The sequence below is a fragment of the Astatotilapia calliptera genome, chromosome 3 (genome assembly GCF_900246225.1).
Source record: "Astatotilapia calliptera chromosome 3, fAstCal1.2, whole genome shotgun sequence".
NCBI lineage: Eukaryota > Metazoa > Chordata > Actinopteri > Cichliformes > Cichlidae > Astatotilapia > Astatotilapia calliptera.
Genome location: NC_039304.1, coordinates 36,918,331 through 36,941,475, shown reverse-complemented (window position 1 = coordinate 36,941,475; position 23,145 = coordinate 36,918,331). Strand labels below are relative to the sequence as shown.

Here is a 23,145-nt window from a genome sequence, read left to right as displayed (position 1 = left end):
CGGTGATTCTTCGCAAGGGCACTGCTTCAGGAAACCTAGTAGAAGCACACATCATTGTTAGAATGTATTGGTGCCCTGACTTTGATTTTGGTAAAGGTCCTACACAGTCAACAATAACCCTGCTAAATGGTTCACCCATCACTGGAATTGGTGACAGTGGTGCAGGTGGGATAACTTGATTTGGCTTGCCCACAACTTGGCAAACATGGCAAGTATGACAATAGCGTACAACATCAGACTTGAGTCCTGGCCAAAAAAAATGTTTGAGGACCTTATGATACATTTTATTTATGCTAAGGTGTCCAGAAAGTGGGTGATCATGTGCTAACGCTAGGACTTGCAGGCGGAAAACCCGTGGCACAACAACTTGATAAACTGTATGCCAGTCATCTAAGTTTTCACCAGCCCAGCGACGCAGAAGGAGACCCTCATCAACAATGTACGCTACCTTCTTTGCTTTGGCTTCCTCCTGGGTAAGTACAGAAGTACGGCATTTCAGAAGAGAGTTATCTTCATGCTGTGCAACGATAAATTCCTCTCTAGAAGCAGGCAGTTTTATGTCTGCGTCAGTAAGAGAAAACATCCTTCTAGACTCATCTTTTAGCGTAGCTTCTGGTCTACCACTATCAGGTCCTTCTGTCACAACGAGGAAAGAGTCAGACAAATCAAGGTCATTCCTCCTGGACTGAGATCTAGTCACCACACAAGCAGGAAAAATGTTAGTGTTTTCTTGCTGGCTAACTTCCAAGCCTGGTTCAGGCTTATCCAGCATCTCAGGGACAGGCATCACTTTTCCACCTGCTAAATCATTCCCTAGGATGAAATCAACCCCTTTTATTGGCAGCGAGGGGAGGACGGCGACCTTACCGACTCCACTGAACACAGAGGAAGTGACATGAACATTGTGCAAAGGCGCAGACACAAAAGTCATTCCAATACCCTGGACCACAACACTTGACCGACAGGATGACTCAACAGACAAAGGCAAAATACCCTCTCGAATGATGGACTGTGAACCACCCGTGTCTCGCAGCATTGTTACAGACTGGTCATCACCAGCACCACCCGTCAAAGAAACACAACCCTGTGTGATAAAAGGCGTGAAACAAGGGTCTATTTCACTCTGGGATGTTTGGTTTCTGGGAGGCGACATGTTTTTAATCAAACCCACTCCCTTGGGTTGTGGTGGTGTAGTCTTATTTTTTAGTGCAAGGCAATCAGCTATGACATGACCTTTTTTGTGGCAATAGAAGCATTCACGTACCTCACGAGAAAGGAATGATTGCTTAGCTCTGGCTTCAGGCTGACCACGATCAGGCTTCGGTGAGCGTGTGATCAACACTTTATCTGAACGAGGGGTTAATGCAAACACATTTCTGTGGGTCAAAGTGAACTCATCAGCCAGAACGGCGGCTTTTGACAGTGAGGCAACCTTTTGCTCATTTAAAAACATTACAAGCTTCTCTGGTAATAGATTTTTAAAATCTTCCAACAGGACTAACTGATGAAGCGCTTCAAACTCTTTCTTCACCTCACTTGCCGTGCACCACTTGTCAAAAAGAACTGCCTTCTCACGCGCGAACTCTACATATGTGTGACCATTAGACTTCTTGTGATTCCTAAACTTTTGCCGGTAGGCCTCAGGTACGAGCTCATAAGCACGAAGGATGGACTCTTTCAGTACATCGTATTTCATGCTGTTTTCAATAGAGAGAGTTGACACAACCTCTTGGGCCTTGCCCATTAGCTTGCATTGCAGAAGCACAGCCCACATTTCTTTTGGCCAATCTAATGCTGTTGCAATCCTTTCAAAAGCATTAAAGTAGGAATCGACTTCAGTCTCTCTAAATGTTGGCACCAAAGCAATATTTTTGCGCACATCAAACCTATAGGTGCTGCCAGATGAAGGCAAGGGTTCTGAAGTAACTGGTGAGCTGGGAGAAGACAGGCTTTGTGTAAGTCTCATAGCTTCCACCTCTAGCTGTTTCAACTTGACCTCCTTCTCAGCTTCAATTTCCAGCTGACGTATCCGAAGTTTGAGGTCAAGCTCGGCCTTACGTGTTTGCTCCCTTTCCTGCGCCTCCAGCCGAAGGCGAGCTAGACGCACCTTAAATCTAGCATGTCCATTTGACCCACTGAAGTCTGGGGACAGAGGATCAAAGCGAGGCAGAGTGGGAGGAACCGTAGGCTGGACCTGGACTTTGGGGGGAGTAGCCATAGCACCATCCTCCGCCTTCAGGGGGGCAACACCTTGCTCAACAGAGCGAACATTACTATCACACACACATCAGAACCGGTCAAGATCTTCAACTCAACCAGACGTTGTAAGATAACGCCCTTAATTTCCTTCTTCGCACAATATTTCTTTACCGGAATATCAAAGTGTGCCGCAATACTCAATAAGTCGTCTTTGCGACATAACTCAAACTTCTCAGGACTCGGAGCACGAATAAAATATTCTAAGTCGAAATCCATACTTAATTACAAGGCAGTAACACTGTACCAAGCACCAGCGTTGTCCATAGTTCTGGGAAATAAATCCCGGACGAGCCCCCACTTGTGTTACGTCTCCCCGAGGGCAGGAGGGGATAACACAACAACTCCGGAAACTCAGTACAGGTGTTTACGAAAAAAAGGTTTAATGGCGGCGCTCTCAGAAAATAAATAACTCAGACACAAACAACAAATGTGGGGGGAAAAGGGACAGTTAGGTTGTGCCAAAAAAAAACACCAAAAAGACAAAACCAAAACTTAGCTGAGCTGAGCTATTATCCTAGAAAAACAACAAACAGGAAAGAAAGACCCTAAACCTCAACTTAAAACAAGCTCAAAATTACATGGGTGGCACCAACCTACTTACCTAGTGTTTCTAACACAAAGACTCTACGTGAGTAAGTGTATGGGGTCCCCAAACTTACCTAGTCCACTTTACTCCCACCACAATCATCAAACAAAAGAAAGACAGCAGGAAAACGTCACACATGTGTCAAACAATAGTTGGGTTGCGGTCACGTGGTTCTGATGACGTGCGGAGGCAGCGCGATTTTTGAGTGGAGGGCGGAAGTAAACATGGAGGACACTGTGGAGAGTCAGGAGAGCAGCTATTGTGCAACTTTAGACCCCGTTTCTCGGGAGAGATATAAACAGATAGTTAAAAAATATATCGGACGTGATCCATATTCTTTGAAAATGTCCGAATACACCACAGAAGTAAAGGATTTGCCTACTATCGAGGCTGTGGATATCACCAACTACTTGGTCCTCCAGACTTCTTACTACACTAGGCAGCAAATGAAAGCTTTCAAGAGTCTGGAGGCGTACAATTTTTTTGTCAGCGGGTGGGTCCACAACCTTGGAACAAAACGTCTCCGTGATGGATACAGTTTGGTGTTTGCAAGGGTGAGTGTTTGTTCTTATATTGCTTTATCTTAAACACGCTAACAGTTAGCGGTAGCGGCTTTAACGTCAACAAACATGCCACATCCTTAGGACTTCGTTAGAGTGACAGTTGTTTGTTTCAAGGTAAACCATTCTCAGAGGTCTAACGAGACACCTCTGAAGACTTGGGTAATTGCAAAGGAGGATGGAGAAGTGATTGCAGCTCATTGCAATTGTATGGCAGGGTTAGTAGCCTAATTAAGTAGGATGTTATTGCAATGAGAACACACACACACACACACACACACGCGCATAGGGCACTGCTAGCATTTTGCAGGTGTACTTCAGTAGTAGTGGGGAGAGAGTGTTTTCTTTTAGCTAAGAATTCATCAGCTAAGAATTTGTGTGATTGCCTTAGATCCCTCATGACACTCAGATGCATTTTTCAGATAGAGGGTAGAACTATTCAGTCATGTCATCACCTAGATAATGATTTCTCTATAGGCTGTTGAGAAAGAGTTAATGAATAAACATGTTACTTCAAATAAAGTGCCATTGCACATTAGTATTAGTAAGCTATGCATCATCAAAATGTACTGTAAATATTGCATTTCATGTTAAAAAGATTATGTGCTCTATTTCCAGACTATCAGAATCATGCTCGCACGTTGGAGCTGTTCTTTTTGCAGTTGAAGCTGGGGTTCGGGGTTCTCCACTGTCACTAGGCTCAAATCCGGGCTCTCAGCCGTCTGTTGCATATCCAAAATCGCCTCTGCACATCGATGCTGTTCTGCCTTAAGCTTCATTCTTTTCTCTCGTTTGAGAACTGATTCCGATCTGGGTTTTCGTTCGTAGCCGCGATTGACCGTCGGAGCCCAGTCCTCCGACTCTTCGTCATCCAAAGCACTTGGGCAGCCTATAGTCCCAATCAAGTCAATATTAGACTACTAACTTAAAAGCACTAAGTAAACGAGAATTTAACGACAACCTAATGCTAATAAGTTCGTTTGCAAACATAACATTACCTCTGACGAAGTGGTCGCTGCAGACACGGGCATTGGCAGACTCTGCTCCTCCCGACTGTAAACGTAAATTTAAAATCCATTTTTTCCTACGTTTTTCGGTTAGAATTTTCCATTTTTCTCCTCTTCGTTGGGCTATTTTTGGTACCCTAAAATACCGTTTATCAGTTTCTCGGGTCGACCTACTGGAGCATCCGTAAACACAACAGGACATAGGCATTTTGCGTACTGTCTGTCTGTGATTTTGCGCTTATCTTTTTCACTTCCGACCGCCAGTCAAATTTCGCGCTTTACGTCGACGTCACGTCTACGTCAAATGAAACCTAGCTATTCAAGGAGGGAAGAGAGCCGCGCCCAGCCACAGGTGAGTCTCCTTATCAAGGGTTTCACTCCTGGTTTGTCCAATCAGGGCCTCCCTCCTCTAATTAGTTGGACGTCCCCAGATTGACATCAGCCTGCAGTCTGCGACCTAAGGGAATGGCAAACAAAAGGGGAGGGAAAGAAAACATGCAGCCTGCAGACACGTAACAGTAGTGTTGCTGTGTGCTGTTCTAAAGTGCATTTAAAACTCAGGAGAGCATGGTACTAGCTTCCTCTCAGAGAGCAGCACGGCTCTTCCTGAAAACCCTTAGTGTCTAAATGCATTTAAAATTGAGGGTAGGGCACCAGCGCCAGAGGTGGGTTGGAGTACACCGACCATCCTCTGGATGCTGTAAAACGTGCCCACCCCCAAGGCCCTATATGTATGTGTTATGTGAGAGTGTGAGTAATGTGGATGTCTAGGTTGCAGAATAAAATTGAGGCACAGGCAGCCAGAAGGGGACAGAGGGGGAGTGCCTCCCCTGCACCCTGGTGACATACCTGCACCCCAAGCCCTGCGTGTGTGGGTGGGTGTGGTAGAGCGGGAATAGGGAGGCAGCTGAGGATGGGGAGGGAAGAAAGGGAGGCGTAAGCGGCCCCTCCCTGGGGCCAGCTCCCCCGCTGACCCCAGTAGGCACCCCCACACTCTGGAACCCACCAGGGCAAGGGGGCCCAGGCCCATCTGGACCGGGGCCCGGAGCAGCAGCACTGCCCAGCCCCACAGAGTCCGGGGCAGCCCACCCGACTCCACCTCAGAGAAAACTGCACCCACCCCATCATCCAATCATCTCCCAAACTACACAAGACAATAGACACCCAGGTTGAGTTCATTCTCCACCTCTCCTATATCTCTCCCCCCACCTGCAGAGTGAGCTCCTGTAGTGAGGAGACCACCTGCAAGTTGTAACAACCTCCCCACCAGTTAGAGAGCCCCCTAGTAGGGCCGATGCACCAGAGGTCCCCTGCACTGGGGCTGAGCCCCCCTGCACCCACCCGCCCACTGCTCCGGCGACACAACAGCCAGGACCCAAGCCCCCAAGGCCCGGCCAGCACCCCAGACCGGGGGGCGGAGCACCCCCAGACCCCCAAGCCTCCACGCCCATCCCGGACCCTCCCAGGGGCAGCCAGGCTACCAGGCCAGTAACCAACGTCCGCCAGCACAGACCCTCCCCCATCTCCGCTGTACGCAGCCACAAGGAAAACACCATCCAAGAGACCCAGAGCTCCTATGATGGCCACATCCCCCAGGTCAGTCCCTCTAGGGAAACGTCCCTAGGGACTCCCCAGACGCCCTAAGGCCGTCCCTACCCCCATATCAACCACAATAGCGAAGGCAGGACCAAACCATGACCCCCCACCCCCACTAGGTGATGAAGCCGATCAAAGGAGCCCAAAGGGATTGATCAAATGTGATGGCAGATGTTGTATCAAGACTAATGTGATCTATTAGATGGTTTCTATATTGGTTAGAATTAAGATTATTTTTATTTTTCCAGTTAATGAGGACCATTTTCTTGGCAATGCATAGGGCCGTAAAACAACATGGGCGGTGTTTATTTCTGCAGTGACCTCATCCAAGTTGCCCAGCAAGCATACTAAAGGGGAGGCTGGAATGTTACATTTCAGACACTTTGATAAGTCTTCACATATCTCACGCCAAAATTTCTGAACTGGTGGACAGAACCAAAGAGCGTGGATGTAATTGTCCGGTGTATTTGCTGTGCAGTGTGAGCAGTTGTTGGAAGGCGTAATTTGCACCAGAGGTACACGTCAACTGTGAGAGACAGAATGTGGAAAAAAAATCCATGAATCCACATGGTAGGATTTGTAAAGAATTTATTCGTAAATCAGGGTGGATAATAAGTATTTGGTCAATAACAAAAATACAACTCAATACTTTGTAACATAACCTTTGTTGGCAATAACAGAGGTCAAACGTTTATTATAGGTCTTTACCAGGTTTGCACACACAGTAGCTGGTATTTTGGCCCATTCCTCCATGCAGATCTTCTCGAGAGCAGTGATGTTTTGGGGCTGTCGCCGAGCAACACGGACTTTCAACTCCCGCCACAGATTTTCTATGGGGTTGAGGTCTGGCGACTGGCTAGGCCACTCCAGGACTTTCAAATGCTTCTTACGGAGCCACTCCTTTGTTGCCCGGGCGGTGTGTTTTGGATCATTGTCATGTTGGAAGACCCAGCCTCGTTTCATCTTCAAAGTTCTCACTGATGGAAGGAGATTTTGGCTCAAAATCTCACGATACATGGCCCCATTCATTCTGTCCTTAACACGGATCAGTTTTTTTTTTTTGTTTGCTCTTTTGAAAAAATCCTGGGATATGTTGGACCACAAAGGATACACCTGACCCATCCATCAAATTCGGGGAAATGAAGGACATATTTGTCGGCCGCATTTGGAGCAGCCTTCAGATTGGGACAGCCTTCATTGCGTCGCTGTGACGTAATTAGCCTTCAAATGCGGTCTCTGAAGGATGCAGACCCGGAATTGGGACACAGCTAGAATGTGATGAGATGCTTGGAACCCCTACTAGAAAACGCTAAAAACCATGGCGAACTGTGCTGAATCGATCTGAGTAGGTACTAATGGAAAAGGGGCTGAGTGTTACAGCCAATGACTGTAGAAAACATGGACGATGCGACAGCACCTCCTCCCATTGTGGAAAAATGAAGCCAAAATACCCCGCTTGTGGAGGCTGCCATCTTGCATTTTTGGAGCCAGAGGCTGTGTCCCAATTAAGAGACCGCACGCTTGAAATACGCATTTTGATCAGACGCCACCTCTCTGGGGACACCTCAGGCCCTCCAAGGTTTGGAGGCCTATCTCCACCCACCACCACTTCCCCTGCCGGTGGCGGACTCCCTCAGGTGTCGGTGTGTTGGTGGTTCTTTGTGTCTGGGGGTGGGCGTCCGGGTACACACCGGCTCACTCCTTGGCGGCCGCTTGTCGGGGCCTGGGGCCTGGGGCTCGCTCGGGCCCCTTTGGAGGTGGGGTGCCCCCGGCCTCTCGGCCTAGGGCTCGGTCACTCAGGCGCAGCTGGGGGCCGGCGGAGCTCACGGGCGCGTCACTGCAACTCCCCCTGACTTCTGCTCCGCGGCTGCTGGGCGAGCCCTCATCTGGGACTCTCCTCAGCTCTTACTGGGACAGTGGCGCGGCTGCCCCTCTGTTGGTCTTCCATGGTCTCTTGTGTTCTGGGGGCCTCTGGATGTCTGGAGTTTTGATCTCCTCCATACCCGCTTCACACCCTGGAGGACGGGGCTGTGGCCCCCCCACACTCCCTAGCAGATCATTACATGGAGAAACCTTTGGAATGCAAGCATGCTGATCCACACAGGTATGCACACATGGGTATTCACAGACGCGGACTAAAGCTTTCTTGGCTGCTGCCTCAAAGCACACTGTGCGCTGTCTATCTTGCGTGCTGCACAATATCGTTTATTACTTAGTAAATACTGATATCTATGACTAGCTAGTTTATTGTGATGGTGCTTTGTTTTCTCTATTATTATGTTGCTCTTTGTTGTTTGCTGTCTCCTCTGTTTGTTTTTGTTTGTTTGTTTGGTTTTTGTTTTTTTTCTCCATACAGGTGACCCAGGAGTTTTTTTTTTTTTTTGTCTCTCTTCCCCCCCCTTCTCACCGTCTCTTCTCCCCTTTGGTTTTCTTTCTTTCTCTCCCCCTCTCTCTCTCATTCATTCCCCCTGTCCTATTTATTAAAAAAAAAAAAAAAAAAAAAAAAAAAAAAATGACAAAGGATGAACTGAAGCTCTGCCATCACGTAATGTCGCATACTGCTGTTTCTGATGTCATTTAGAAAAAAAAAAAAAAAAAAAAAAAAAGAAATACGCATTTTGAGTGCGATTACGTCACCTCCAAGCGTGGTCCGGTGCACGCTTCATGGTCCCGTATATCCTGCAATTCATAGCGCGCCGGTGGGTGTGGATAATTTTGCCGCAAAATACCCCACAAGAATGGCGCTCCCCAGTGGCTGCAGCCAGACCCTTCTCCAAAATACGGCAGACGGCAGAAGGGTGCGTCCGAAGAGTGAATTGTCAAAAGTAAGTACTGAATATGATGTCACTTATTTATTTGTGAATGTTAAATAACGAAGAACATTAAAACATTACTGTTGGCCACATGTCGGCAAAGTTATGTCACATAGCAATGTTTGTATTTTCAGCGTTAACTTGGTTTTAAATCCTTTACTTCTAAATATATATAGTTGGCCTTAATCTTACAGAGAATGTGATGATTTTGTGGATAATTAAATGGTGAATGGCCTGTATTTATATAGCGCTTTATTAGTCCCTAAGGACCCCAAAGCGCTTTATATATCCAGTCATCCACCCATTCACACACACATTCACACACTGGTGATTAAAGACATAATTAAAGTCAGTCATATATCCACAAACACAACAAGCTGAAAGTCAGTGATGCTGCTCGGTTTGCAGTCCTGAATATCACGGCACAAGCAGGATTCACTGCACTGTTAATGTTAGCTATGTTATATTGCTGCCTCTGTTCGGTGGTGTCGAGCCAAACGGACTTTAACGTGTGTTTGAACGAGCTGGCGGTTCACTCGTTAAGCTGAAAGAAAGATGCTTTAATCACAGGAGTCACACATGTGTCCACTGTACCATCTGGGAACTCTTCTTGTTTAGCACTCTTAATAACACAAACACTAAATCCTCCTTCTCTTGTGCTGTTTTGTAGCAGTGTATACACCTGAGACTGTCACCTGTCTGTCTGTCCTGCACTCTCTCTCTTTTTCTTTCTCTCTGATTGTGGAATAAAAGTATGAACATGTATTTATAAGTTACACTTGTGTTTGAATCCTGCAGCTTATCACACATTTGATTTCCATGTGTGACAACTGCAAGTGTCCAGAGTGAGGACAGACTGAGGGACCCACTGCTGCACATCATCTGTGAGGCTTTGCTCCCCTGATGATCCACCAGGACAAATTCAGCAGTAGGGATGGGTACCGGTGTCCGGTGCCATGATGGCACCGGTTCTGACATAAACGGTAGTGACCAGACCGAAAAGCAGCACACATTTCGGTGCTTTATTTCGGTGCTTTTTTTTCCTGAGCTGTGATACACTTTAGATTCTAGCCAATCATTTTACGTTTCCGAGGATAGTAGGCGGGTCCAGGTACATACGTTCTTTTAGAGCAGAGCTACAGATTAAAAATGCCCAAGGCGAAGCGGTCAAAAGTCTGGCTGTACTTCACAGCAAAAGATGCAAACTCAGCAGCAACAAGTGCTTTAAGCTGATACTGTGATATTGTCAAAGGAGGTAACACCTCAAATCCGATGAAACACCTGGCGACGCATAGCATTTTTTTTAAAAGCCGAGAAATGCGCCGTATTTGATAGCTTCCTGCGAGACCTCACACCGGGCACATCTATTGCGGGTGGGTTGCCAGTTATCGGACCCGGAGCAACATCCCCCAAAAACCCGAAGAGGAGAGTCCTGGCCCCTAGCCCTCCCAGTGTAGCAGAAATGATGATGGATGATGATGGCAGCAGAAGCCGTTCTTCTCAGCGTGAGTAGCTTAATGTTGTTCGTGTGTAATTTACGTTGAGTAGGCTAACCACATTATTACATTAATGCATGTAAGGTGAACTAGCAAACATCATCATAGCTACATGCGGCTGTCTTCTTGTTTGATGGCAGATACTGTTAGGACAAGGAATGTTATTTTAATGTCACTGTTTTATCATTTACATGCACTGTCATTATTTCATTATTACTTCATTAGTCTGCATCAGTTTATCATCAATATTATCATGTATCATTTATCATTTAGTAAAGCTGCTACAATATAATTCTAGATACAATGCTCTATCATGTGTAAGCACCAGCATAAGGTCCAGGCATGATAAAGTCAAATGAGGACACTCGAACTTTAGTTGGCCTGGACCCACAATCCCACAATCTCACAACAACTGCACACTCGGATACACAATTGTTTATGTTCCCAAATACCGATGAGTGGAAACATCTGGTTTCAAGTCTGGGAAAGGGTTGTTGTTCTGGGAAGATGAGTTCTGGGAATTGTACTGACATCATAAAAGGCTATAAAGCTTTCTGTAACGGGCAGAGAGACGAAGACCGACTTCCCACACTGTACTATCTGTGTGTTTTAATAAAATAATTTGTGTTGACCCACTATGGACTTTCAGTCGTATGTCTCTTCCTCAAACTTCGAACCGCGACAATACTCCCTTCACCCTGGCCAAAAAGGCTAAAATGACCAAAGAAGAAGTGGAAAACAGTTAAACATGAGAGGTTTTTGGACAAAGTTTGTGTTTTTTCCATTGTTTAAGCACTGCTTCCAGCCAAGAGTGATACCATATATGCCCCATAGCTGCAGAAAAGGCTAACATTGTTATCTTTTTACAAAAAAACAGCTGAACATGAGAGGTTTTTGGACAAAGTTTGTGTTCTCCATTCTTTAAGCACCGATTTGAGCACCGTTTAAGCACCGGCACCGTTTCAAAAGTACCGGTTTGGCACCGGTATCGGATAAAACCTAAACGATACCCATCCCTACTCAGCAGTGTGTGAGGAAGAGGAAGAGCCAGCAGCAGCTGACAGATGGAGAGAATAGACAGACTGTTCCCTGTTTGTGAAGGACTGCTAGGAAAGTTTAAAATAACTAATTTTCTGTCCTGAATCAGTCTTATTAGGTAATGTTCAAATAATTTGATCATTCCAGTGTTTTCAGTGTGGGAGAAAGTACTCAGGGCCTTCAAGTTACACACTATGAAAGGCAGCAACAAGTTTAATATTCAGAAACCTAAAGTATGTATCAGCAGCAGAATGGACCTAAAAATAAATGTTTGTTTCAGTTCTATGAAGCTTTGAGTATTTTGGATTAGTAGCACTGCTGTGTTTGTTGCATCATATTGCTGTAATTGTTGATATGCTTTATATATTCTGAGGTAAGTTGATCTATAGTGTTACATCATATTCTATAAGGATGTTATGTGTTTGGATACTTTCTGCCCAGTTTGACCCATTTAGCAGAAGTCAGCATGTTTAAGGCTCTGATATCTATTCTGTATGACTTAAAGCAGTTATGACATGGTCTGATTTTCTCACCCAATAAAGGAATATTTAATATATCAGTCTACTCTTCATTCTATCAGAAACAGTTATCACAGCTCGTACATTTTCCTTTTTACACTTGTATTTAAGCATTGAGCCAAATTTAGTAATGCCAACATATTAAACTAACAATATTTGTCTCTTATGTATAATTAATCCATATATACACTGTCAAAGATACTGTTCTTTGAGTGAAGATTTAAGGTGATAGGAAATATAAATAACTGCAACTTGAATATTTGACCCAGAGTTCAAGCTCACTGCTGTAATATATCATAATAATCTGACAATAAATATAATATTGGCCATATTATATTTACATTACCACAGTGAGGTGATTTTAGTCTCATGAACAACATTAGCTAATTGTTATTTACTAACTGATCTTGAAATGACTGTTCAGTACAGAAATGAAGCCCAACAATCATGTTTTACAGTCCCGTGGTCTCAGCCTCAGATACTCAACTAATCAAAGCGATGTCATGACAAAAATGAATGACCAACAAAACATTTTTTCTCCTTCATTTCTGTCACACAAAGCTGTATGTAACGTTTCTCACGGTTAGTATCATGGTTGCTAGGCAACCTGAACAGCGCGACAAAGGCTAGACCGTCCCATTTCACAAGCCTCTCACTTCCGCACTTCTCGTACTTATAGTACGCACCGTACGTAGTACGCATAGTGCGCGTACTTCAAGCGTGCGGTCTCTTAATTGAGACACAGCCACTGTTTGCTCCTCCTCTCCCCTCTCGTGTTTTGATGTCACATGACCGAGCAGCACTATGCAAACAAAAGCAAGGATGTTCAGCTAGCTTTCAAAGTGCAACTGGCTAATTCCTAATTTGGTCAACTAAAGAAGTATTTTAAAAAGTAAGCAAAAGTAAATTATGCAAAGAACCTGATATAATACATTTATCTCATTAAGACATGTTATTTAAACAAAAACATTTATTGGAATTAAAAGAAAGATAGTGAATATACTGTATGATTACTATATTTAAACTACAAGTAGATGTGCTAAAGACTTAATCATTTATTTCGGTTCTGTTTTTTAACAAATAATATCCAAACGAAAAATCCTTCTGTCCTGGGTGCAATTTGCACTTTAATGTTAAAGTGCAATAAATACAAATATATTTCCACTCTGGATGTGTGAAGTTTCAAGAAATACAATTAAACCACCCTAACATGATCAGAAATGTTGATGTTAGTTTTAGTTAATATATAAGAATTGAACTTACACATTTATTGCTACAACATGGATTACGAGCTACAAACACACATACATAAGGTGGTTTTAGCAGTTGCTTTTTAATGGAGTCATCACTCAAATAACAGGTAAAAAGAACAAACAAACAAACAAAACAGTGTTGCTCACTTGGACATTTTCTTTGGGAATATTTGCCACAACAACTTTTATACCAAACTTTAGAAAAATATGTTTGACAGAAAACCTTTTGCCATATGGGTTTAAAAATATATACAGTATAAAAAATGTCAGATAAAAAATAACAAAAAATGTGGGATTTTATTCATTCTGGTAAAAATACTTATTTATTTCACAATACCGTTTTTATGTTAGTTTTATTTATTTATTTTTAAAGTTCACGGTTGTTGTGATTTGGTGCTATTATTATCCTGTTTTTGCTTTTGTTTTTAAGCAAATATCAACAGCAGCAGTCTCCCTTATCCAGTACTCTGTGGTCCTGTATCTATTATCTCAGATATTATTTTATTCTGCAGGAAGTTATGTCTGCAGTAAAAGCTTTGATGGTGGTGTATCTCAATAAGAACTGACATTTTGATGCTAAAACCCTGGGATAAAGTTGCCTCACTTAGCCCTGAATCCTCATGTGTCTTACAGTACAGGTCCCAAAAGGCACAGGTTCAGATGAAGTCCTATGTGATCAGTCCTATAATTATTAATGGATGGTCCATGCAGCCAGAAGTGGTTTGCCACATGCCGACAGAGACTCTAATCTTAATATTTAACTGGTGTCCATTGGCTCCTGAGGGTTGAGTTTCTCTATGAGGTGTGAGTTTTCTTTTGTTGCCTTTTCAACTCTTCTCAACAGCTCGTTATTTCCACTCTCCTTCAGATTACTCACAAACTTTTCAAATATCATAATTAGAGGATGGGCATACTCAATGACACTCTCATCTTTTTTTGTAAAACCATAGGTAAATCCTCCAGTGTGTAAACCAAAAACTCTGCCAAGACCATCAAACACTGGAGAACCAGAGGAACCGTGATACATGAAAGTGTGGTAGGTCGCTACTTTTCCTGCTTTATATCCACCCTCCAATATGTTTTCAATGCCTTGCTTTCTGACATGATCGCTGAGTGATTTTATGATTAATGGGTTTTTGTACTGACTTAAATAATCATCAGCAGCCTGCGCTCTCTTCTCTGTCTCAATGATACATGTAGGATCCATTTCTTTTACTCGCCCTTCTGGGTGTCCAATGATGCAGGCTTCACCATTGGCAGGCAGTGGTCCAACCTTGCTGAGCAGCCCTGGTGGTACCTTTATGTTCTGTGCTCTTGTTCGCTGGTTTGGTTTTGAGCCTTCAGGGTTGAGCTCCAGAACTGCATAATCTAGCTCAGCATCAAAGTCAATGAATGTATTCTCTGCTCTAAAGTAGTAGAACTTTGTTTCTGGCTCAGGCTCCTCATAGTCAAAAAAAGCAAACACTTCTGCATCCTGCTGCAGCTTCCTTCCTTCAACGCAACCTTTAAACAAATGTGCGTTAGTCAGGACGAAAGTATCAAACAGCACAAAGCCTGTTCCCACAGACGAATTGTTAAAATTGATTTTACAAACTGACTTTCCCAGTTCTAGCAGCTTCCTGACTCTGTGAACTTGACTGAAGGACTGTTGGATCTTTCCAAAGTTCTCCTTTGTGAGGTTCAGTGCTTCCTGGAAAGAATCACCAGGGAATCTACGCTCCATCCACCGTTTCAGATCTGGAAACTGCTCACGCAGTAGTTCATAAATCTTGTCTCTATCAACATCACTGCTGGTTTCTATCACTGTTTTTACACGGATTCCCTCCTGTCGTGTTAAATCGATAATCTCTGACTCTGATTTTCTTTCACATTTCCTTTGAGAATTTTTTGATGGGCTTTCTTGCAGCTTTTCATTTTTAATTTTTTTTTTATCTTTTGGAAGGCGTATCTTAAATTGTATCTCGTGTAGTTTTTCCACCTTTTGTGTGCATACAGTGAGGCGTTTGGGATCTTGATTGTTGGACAGCTCAAAGTTACCAAGGTCATCAATGAAGCGACCGTCTCTCTTCAGAGCCTCAGCCACAGTTATTCCCTTTTCTCCATAAACACAGAGGTTCTTGAACTGTTTTACATCATTATTTTTAAAAAGTTTCTTTTTTTTAGTGTGTAGCCCACCAACTGTGTCTATATAGAAGACAGAATAGTGCTCTTTTGGATACACTATTTTGGAATGTTGGACTTCACCTTCAACTTTTTCTGCTCTATGTGATATGATCAGACACTCACCATCATCAATACAAGAACAGGGGAAATGTGTTGCAACAATTGACTTCTTATCCTCTTTACCTAACTGAATGATAATATTCTCATCGTCACACTTAATCTTCTCATTGCATTCCTCATTTGATTTTATGGCTTCTAGAACTGTGCAAAGCTGATCACACTGAACAGTATATTCATAACTATCTTGACCAAATTTCACTGTGAATTCATGTGAGTGTTGGACCTAGAGGAAATTAAAGAGATGGTTAGAAACAGAGTGGTGCTTAAAAAGCAAGGCAGAGCAAAATACTCATGTAATGTAACAGGATATACTTACAATGGAATCACTGTCATTTTCCTTCTTCACACATCGTGGAACTGGTGTAAATCCCTGCACAAATGACAGATATTAAGGTGAAATATAAATGAGGTGAAATGTCTCAAAGAAGTCCAGATGCTTTTCTTTCCAAAGCTCCTTAGACTATGATGACCTGGATGACTGATAAGCTACACGGACATTTCAAAAACTTAGAAGTGTATTTATTACTCAATTAGATATTTTCACATCAACATAAGACCTCACCTGAGGGGATTTAGGTCCCTCTGGCTGCATGCTTGCTCTGCTGCTGCTGCCACTGGGACTGTCCTGATGAAAAACAAAAACAAAAAAAGAAAAGCACAGATAAAATTATTTGGCTGATAGATACAGAGTAGAAATGGGGAAGCGATAACACTGCAGCATTGTTAGCTTTTACTTACCCTTTGCTTAGCAAAAAAGTCCCTAATATCACCTGTGTTCTTTGGTCGTTTGGGAGGCATTTTCTCCTGAAATTATGACCATAAAAGCAGAGTATGTCAAGTGCTTGTTCTTAATGGGGGAAGTAAGTCTCTGTTTTCTACTCTATTCTTCAAGGAGTGATGAGTTCAGAAAAATAATTAATATCTAAAAATATCCAGAAATGAAAAATGATGAAAATGCCTGTTGACACATGTCATGAGCAAATTCTTAAAAAATGTCACAATACAATCAAACTCAGTTGAAGCAATTGACCTTGGATGTCTTGGGGTTTTTCCAACTTTCTCCAAGCTCAAGCTTGGCTGCTTTTGGAAAATACACTACACAAGTAGCACCAAATTGCCCGCCAAAAGTCAAAGCTATGTCACACTTCTAGTTACTCTTGAGTAGGGCTGGGCGATATGGCCTAAAATTCATATCGCGATATAATTTGAAGCATGTGCGGTAACGATATATGTCATGATATATTCTTTTCTTCTGTATAACGTATTTTCCACACTATAAGGCACACTTAAAATCCTTTAATTTTCTCAAAAATCGAGAGTGTGCCTTATGTGTGAATTCTGGTTGTGCTTACTGACCTCGAACCGATTTTGGCGTGCAGAAATCTGTTAAAAAATGTTTTAGTACAACTTTGGTAAGCCGCACAGCTTGATGGATTGTCAGAGCATTATGGCTGCCGTGGTGAGGAGCTTCGCGGAGTAATCTGGGTCCAAAACTCCGTCCGCTTCAGTCCCAAAGTCAAACAAACACTGAGAGTTACAAACGGTCTAAATTCTTTCATCTTTAATTTAATCATCAGTGTTGCTGCTTTATTGGATGTAACTATTAAGTTTTACATCCATGAAAACAGAATTTATTAAATTTAACGGAGTCAGAAGTTAACAGGAAGTTAGCTCGCTAGTTTACGCCTAAACATTTCATACCATGTTCTGACTGAGAGATTTTTGAAACTAATTAAAACGTACAGCTCCTTTACCACTTCCAACATAAATGAAGACAGAAAACTAAACAGCAGTGGCGTTTGCAGGGTTACTGAAGTTGGACTACCTGGTATATAATGTTGTGCTACGTATTAGCACAGAGAAGCTGGAGGATGAACGCCAACTTTTTTTCCACTCGATAAAGGTTAACGCGAGGGATTCTGGTGGTTAGGGACAAACGCAATCGCATAGCAGGATGCTATACACGGGCCAAACTTCAGTCAGGAAAATACACAATACAAGGTTAGTTATTAATATACTGCAACAACATGGGAATAGAACAGCTGCAAGAGAATTCAACATTAATGAATCAATGTTACGGAAGTGCAGGAAGCGCAGTTTTTGGCTTTCCCCATATTTCAAAAGTGCTTCATCTCTTTGCTATGATTGTCGCCCGCCATAATTTGCAGATGATAATGTGATAGAGCGATATAGTCAAAATCTCTATCGTTGGCCAAATTTATATCGTTTCTATCGTATATCATTTCTATCGCCCACCCCTACTCTTGAGCTATGCCTCTAAACTAATCAATATAGAGCCCTGCCCAGCAGCTTAATATGGTTGCTTAGAAGGACTTACACTAAAAAAGGGATACCTTTTTGTTTCTCCCAAAAAGGCCTAACAGGAACATTTCAGGAACCAACAGGAACCAAAATACGGCATCTTCATACTCATTTTTTGCAAGTGTTGGATTTTATTTTTTAACAAATTAGATGTAGCCTGTCTGTATATGGGTATTTTATACTCCAACAGGTATAATTTCAAAATTACAAGCAGAAAAAACCTGGACTAGCTGGCTCATTGGTTTTTCCTGTGATTAGCATGTTTTAGCATGTTAAGACAAGACTTGTCTAATAACTTTATGTATACAGATGTCCCTGGTGAGTGTGTTTGATGCAAGTAAAACAAAGGCTGAAGTAAGCTCTTTGTTCTTTAACGTCTCAATGGTTTGGTTTAAAAAAAAAAGAATGCCCCAGTCTGTTATTATCGTGAATAGTCATGCAGATAGCTTAGGTTTACTGGCAAAGGCCAAGTAGATTTTTATAACAAAATTGTCTTCCTTTACTCCTCTTGGCATCAAACAGACAACTTTCAGCTTACACTGAAGCAGACAACGGGTGGATCTGTAAAATCTGACAAAGCTTGAGGAATTGGTGTGTCCGCAGTTATCAACTATTAATGGCTTACACATGTGTGATCTGTGATTGTTTGAATATGAAATTTCAGCGGGTAATGAACAATGAATCACTGCTCGCTTCCACATGATAAGGGGGGGGGGGGGGGGGGGGGGTTCTATTGTTTAACAATGTTTCAGGTGGGGCTTTATTTTAAGTTTGACTCATCTAAGGAGCTTGGAAAGAAAAGCGTCTGGACTTCTTTAAGTTGCTTGAAGACGTTTCACCTCTCATCTCAAGCTTCTTCAGTTCTGAGGGTCAAATGATGGAGAGTCCCAGATTTAAGCCCTGTGGGAGTATCCCACCGAGAGGGACAATGGACCCCCTAATGATCCTCTACCTAATCACATGAGCCAAGGTGTGAAAATGGGTGTAGATCACAATCAGCCAGGGTTTCGGGTGAGTTCATTGTGAAACCTGGCCCCACCCTCTCATGTGATTTCCTGAGGTCAGATGGCCCAGGATGTGAGTGGGCGTTAAGGCGTCTGGGAAGGGATCTCAAAACTGGATTATAGATGGCAGAGAGTTGGTGTTGTAAACCACCGCCTCGGTTCAAAGATGGTAGCTCACAGTGGACATAAATGTCTTCCTTTACACCAACACCAACTGTCTGACTTGTTTGTAATCTCATCACTAAATCCAGCATCAGTGCATTAATATGCATAAGATGGAAAACAATTAATTCTTACAAATGCAGGCCAAGAGTTGTCTGCTGATAGTAAAAATAGTTTTATTAACCGTTTACTACCCACTGGGTCCCTGGTGACGTATCTAGCCAACTCAGGTGCCAGTGATTCTAAAAATCAAGCATGTAAATTCTGCTAACTCATTTTGCCTTCCAGACACTATTTTTTAAAGACATGCAAATTCTTCAACTTTCTATTAATCATTAACAAAAACAAAAAGAAAAAAATATTTAAGTAACTTTTCTTTAAGTTTTCTTAAAAAAATATAACTAAGTTATTGTGGTGAATGGTTTCAACAGAGTTGTTCCTCCCACATTTCCAAATTTCGCTTCCCCAGCAGTGTAACAATGAGATACAATTTGATATTAGGACCAACTTGTTATGCCGAATATTGTAGTGATCTATAACGGTCAGCATGTTCAGCAAGTCATAACTTACACTGAATAAATGCTAAAACTTGAATAATAAATGTGCATTAGTCACTCAGGATGGAAGAACTGCGTATTCTGGAAATAAAGAGAAAAAATAAAAGACAATAATAAACACAATAATTATGACGGGTTTTTTGTCTGTGTGTGTGATTTCTGGCTTTAACATTATGGGGTTTTTTTGTCTTTTCTTCTTTTTTTAATATGCAGAGATTGTTTAACATATCTCCTAGAATAGGGTCCTGTTTATTTGTGAAGTGTCAAAAAAACTACAGCAAAAACATAATAAAAGCGATGAATATCAAACAAAACAAAAAAAAAAAATCACACATATCCAAATATGCTTTAAGAAATTATAAAATTTTCCGTTTTTATGAAAGAGAGGAAAAAATCCCATTGTCTTTCCACAACAGTATGTACACTCAACAAAAATATAAACGCAACACCTTTGTTACTGCTCCCATTCCCCATGGGATGGACGTAGAGACCTAAAATTCATTCCAGATACACAATATAACCATCCCTCCCAAACAGTGGTCACAAATCAGTCCAAATGTGTGGTAGTGGGCACATCTGCTATATTGAGATAATCCATCCCACCTCACAGGTGTACCACATCAGGATGCTGATCTGACATCATGAGTAGTGCACAGGTGTACCTCAGACTGCCCACAACAAAAGGCCACCCTGGAATGTGCAGTTTTGTCTCACAGCAAAATGCCACAGATGCCACAAGCAATGAGGGAGCGTGCAATTGGCATGCTGACAGCAGGAATGTCAACCAGATCTGTCGCCCGTGCATTGAATGTTCATTTCTCAACCATAAGCCGTCTCCACAGGCGTTTCAGAGAATATGGCAGCACATCCAACCGGCCTCACAACCGCAGACCTCGTGTAACCACACCAGCCCAGGACCTCCACATCCAGCAGGTTCACCTCCAAGATCGTCTGAGACCAGCCACCCAGACAGCTGCTGGAAGAATTGGTTTGCACAACCAAACAATTTCTGCACAAACTGTCAGAAACCGTCTCAGGGACGCTCAACTGCATGCCCGTCATCCTCATCGGGGTCTTGACCTGACTCCAGCTCGTCGCCGTAACAGACTTGTGTGGGCAAATGCTCACATTCGATGGCGTCTGGCACGTTGGAGAGGTGTGCGCTTCACGGATGAATCATGGTTCACATTGTTCAGGGCAGATGGCAGCTGAGAATGTCCCAGTTCTTGCATGGCCAGCATACTCACCGGACATGTCACCCATTGAGCATGTTCGGGATGTGCTTGACCGGCGTATACGACAGCGTGTACCAGTTCCCACGAATATCCAACAACCTCGCACAGCCATTGAAGTGGAGTGGACCAACATTCCACAGGCCACAATTGACAATCTGATAGACTCCATGCGACGATGTGTTGCACTGCATGAGGCAAATGGTGGTCACACCAGATACTGACCGGTTCTGGGTCCCCAGACCCCCAATAGCGCAAAAAACTGCACATTCCAGGGTGGCCTTTTGTTGTGGGCAGTCTGAGGTACACCTGTGCACTACTCATGATGTCAGATCAGCATCCTGATGTGGCACACCTGTGAGGTGGGATGGATTATCTCAATATGGCAGATGTGCCCACTACCACACATTTGGACTGATTTGTGACCACTGTTTGGGAGGGATGGTTATATTGTGTATCTGGAATGAATTTTAGGTCTCTACGTCCATCCCATGGGGAATGGGAGCAGTAACAAAGGTGTTGCGTTTATATTTTTGTTGAGTGTATTAAAACATTGTTTAAGACACTGAGGCAGTGTGTATGAAAATCTGATCATTTTAAACTCAAAACTGCCAGAAGATTAAAATTCTACAAGCACCACAGTCAAATTGTTATTTGTAAAAAATTCTAAATAAAATGTAATTTTCAAACCCAAAGACAAGTTCAAAATTCATGTACGATCTTTCTCCTATATGTTGCTTGTTGTGTGATGAAATGGACACTCGGGGGAGCTGGTGGTGTATAATTTACTCAAACAGCCTGTGGAGGCGTTCTTTTCAGCAACAACTTGTGAAGAAAAGAACCAACTTCTCAAAGTATTTTTTATTTCATCTGCTTAATTGGAAAGGGCTCCCTCAGTGTCGACTATATACATTTAATTTTGTGAAATATACTGGAATATTTATAATTAGATTTATTTGTATTTATTAGAGCTCTTTTGTTATATTTTGTAACTGTATCAATTAACTAATGATTAATTATTATTAATAATAATGAATCCTAAAAATAATAATTACATATGGAATTATTTGGTACAGTTTTTTTGTGCGGCTCCTGGAAAATGTGAAACTTCCCAGAGTTTTGGATGCCAGGGGTTTAACAGCCATCTGTATGTGCTTATAATGACAAAACTAGAATAGATATTTGCTTAAAAGAGATTTGCTAAGCGCTAAGGTATTACTGAGGTCATAGTAGGCGGTGTTGTTATACCAGACCTCAGATATCAAAAACATTAAAAACCTAAAGATTCATAAGGGTTCACCTGAGAGTTAGTATCTCCTCGTGGCTGCGTGCACACTCTGCTGCTTCCAGGAATGTACTATAAAAAGATACACATAAAAATGAACTCAACCAGAATGTTAAGATCATAAATTAAGAAGTATAAACCAGCAGAATTATTAACCAAGATGTTACATTTTTCTTTATGTATGTAATGCATGTGTTAAGTTGGAGTTTCATTTCACAGACATTTTATTGACTTCCTGGTTCACACTCCAAAGGCACACAGTGAGCAAACAGACTGCTATAGTCCCTCCTCTCAAACCTAAAGGACTGTTTGAAGAGCTCGGGTGTGGCTTACACATAAAAGCAACTCAGATCCAAGTTCACTTGGACTTCATCTGAAACTTGTAAACTTGACAGTTTTTTCTTAGAGGTAATAATCCTTAAAAAACAACAACAAAAAAAACCTATAATAACTGGTTATATCAGATGTAATTTATCTGACTTTATAACAGAGGAAATTAGATGACCAAAATAGTAACACTAACTCTCTGAGTGAGTTTGTGTCTGGTAGAAAGGCACAACGGCAGCTACACATCCACAGACGATCGTTTTTTTACTCACCAAACTACTGCTGCGCTGGAGAGATCCGCTGACTTCTGGAAGGAAGCAGGAAGCAACTGAATGATACTGAGCGGGAGGAACCTGTGACCAAGAGAGACTTGATCTCATGGTAACCTATTAACCAATCACATGTGAAGAGGTCTTTTGGGGGCGTTTTTACTTTGTGTGTTAAAAGCTGGATGGGTGTGGGAATAAACCCACAGTTGAGCTAAATGAATCAAAAAAGTAATTTAAGCTTTGCACATGTCTGTGGCTCTTAGAAACACTGGTCTAGAGTTGTGTGTGCGGACAGGGGTGAAGAAAGAGAGGGAGATATTATATGATTTTATAATGTATAACCCTCTGTAAGACGAATAAATGAATCAGTATGGTGTTTTCCTTCATTTACATGCTGTTTGATTGGCTGCAGTGTCCTGAGAGAGAACCTGGCACTCTGTGGATTACATCTTTCTCTTGGATGTGCTTTAACCCTTTAAAGCCTAGTGCAGGGGTCCGCAACCTGCGGCTCCGGAGCCGCATAGTCCTTATTTAGTCCTTATAGTGCGGCTCAGCGTGGTTTGGGAAAATAAATTATA

At 42.5% G+C, this 23,145-nt stretch overlaps 2 protein-coding genes across 2 annotated transcripts; one reads left to right on the top strand and one right to left on the bottom strand.

Annotated features, from left to right (window-relative positions):
• Positions 1–2,997: 2,997 nt before the first annotated feature.
• Positions 2,998–4,177, top strand: LOC113014428 (uncharacterized). The gene is made up of 3 exons (XM_026155963.1): positions 2,998–3,399; positions 3,523–3,623; positions 4,024–4,177. Exons 1-3 carry the CDS (start codon positions 3,022–3,024, stop codon positions 4,175–4,177), a joined length of 633 nt encoding a protein of 210 aa, XP_026011748.1. The 5' UTR covers positions 2,998–3,021.
• A 9,332-nt stretch (positions 4,178–13,509) lies between these two features.
• On the bottom strand, positions 13,510–22,627 carry LOC113019424 (protein FAM111A-like). The gene is made up of 6 exons (XM_026163144.1): positions 22,571–22,627; positions 21,987–22,043; positions 16,148–16,213; positions 15,972–16,034; positions 15,726–15,779; positions 13,510–15,632 (listed from the first exon to the last, which is right to left on the bottom strand). Exons 3-6 carry the CDS (start codon positions 16,205–16,207, stop codon positions 13,884–13,886), a joined length of 1,926 nt encoding a protein of 641 aa, XP_026018929.1. The 5' UTR covers positions 16,208–16,213; positions 21,987–22,043; positions 22,571–22,627; the 3' UTR covers positions 13,510–13,883.
• Positions 22,628–23,145: the final 518 nt, after the last annotated feature.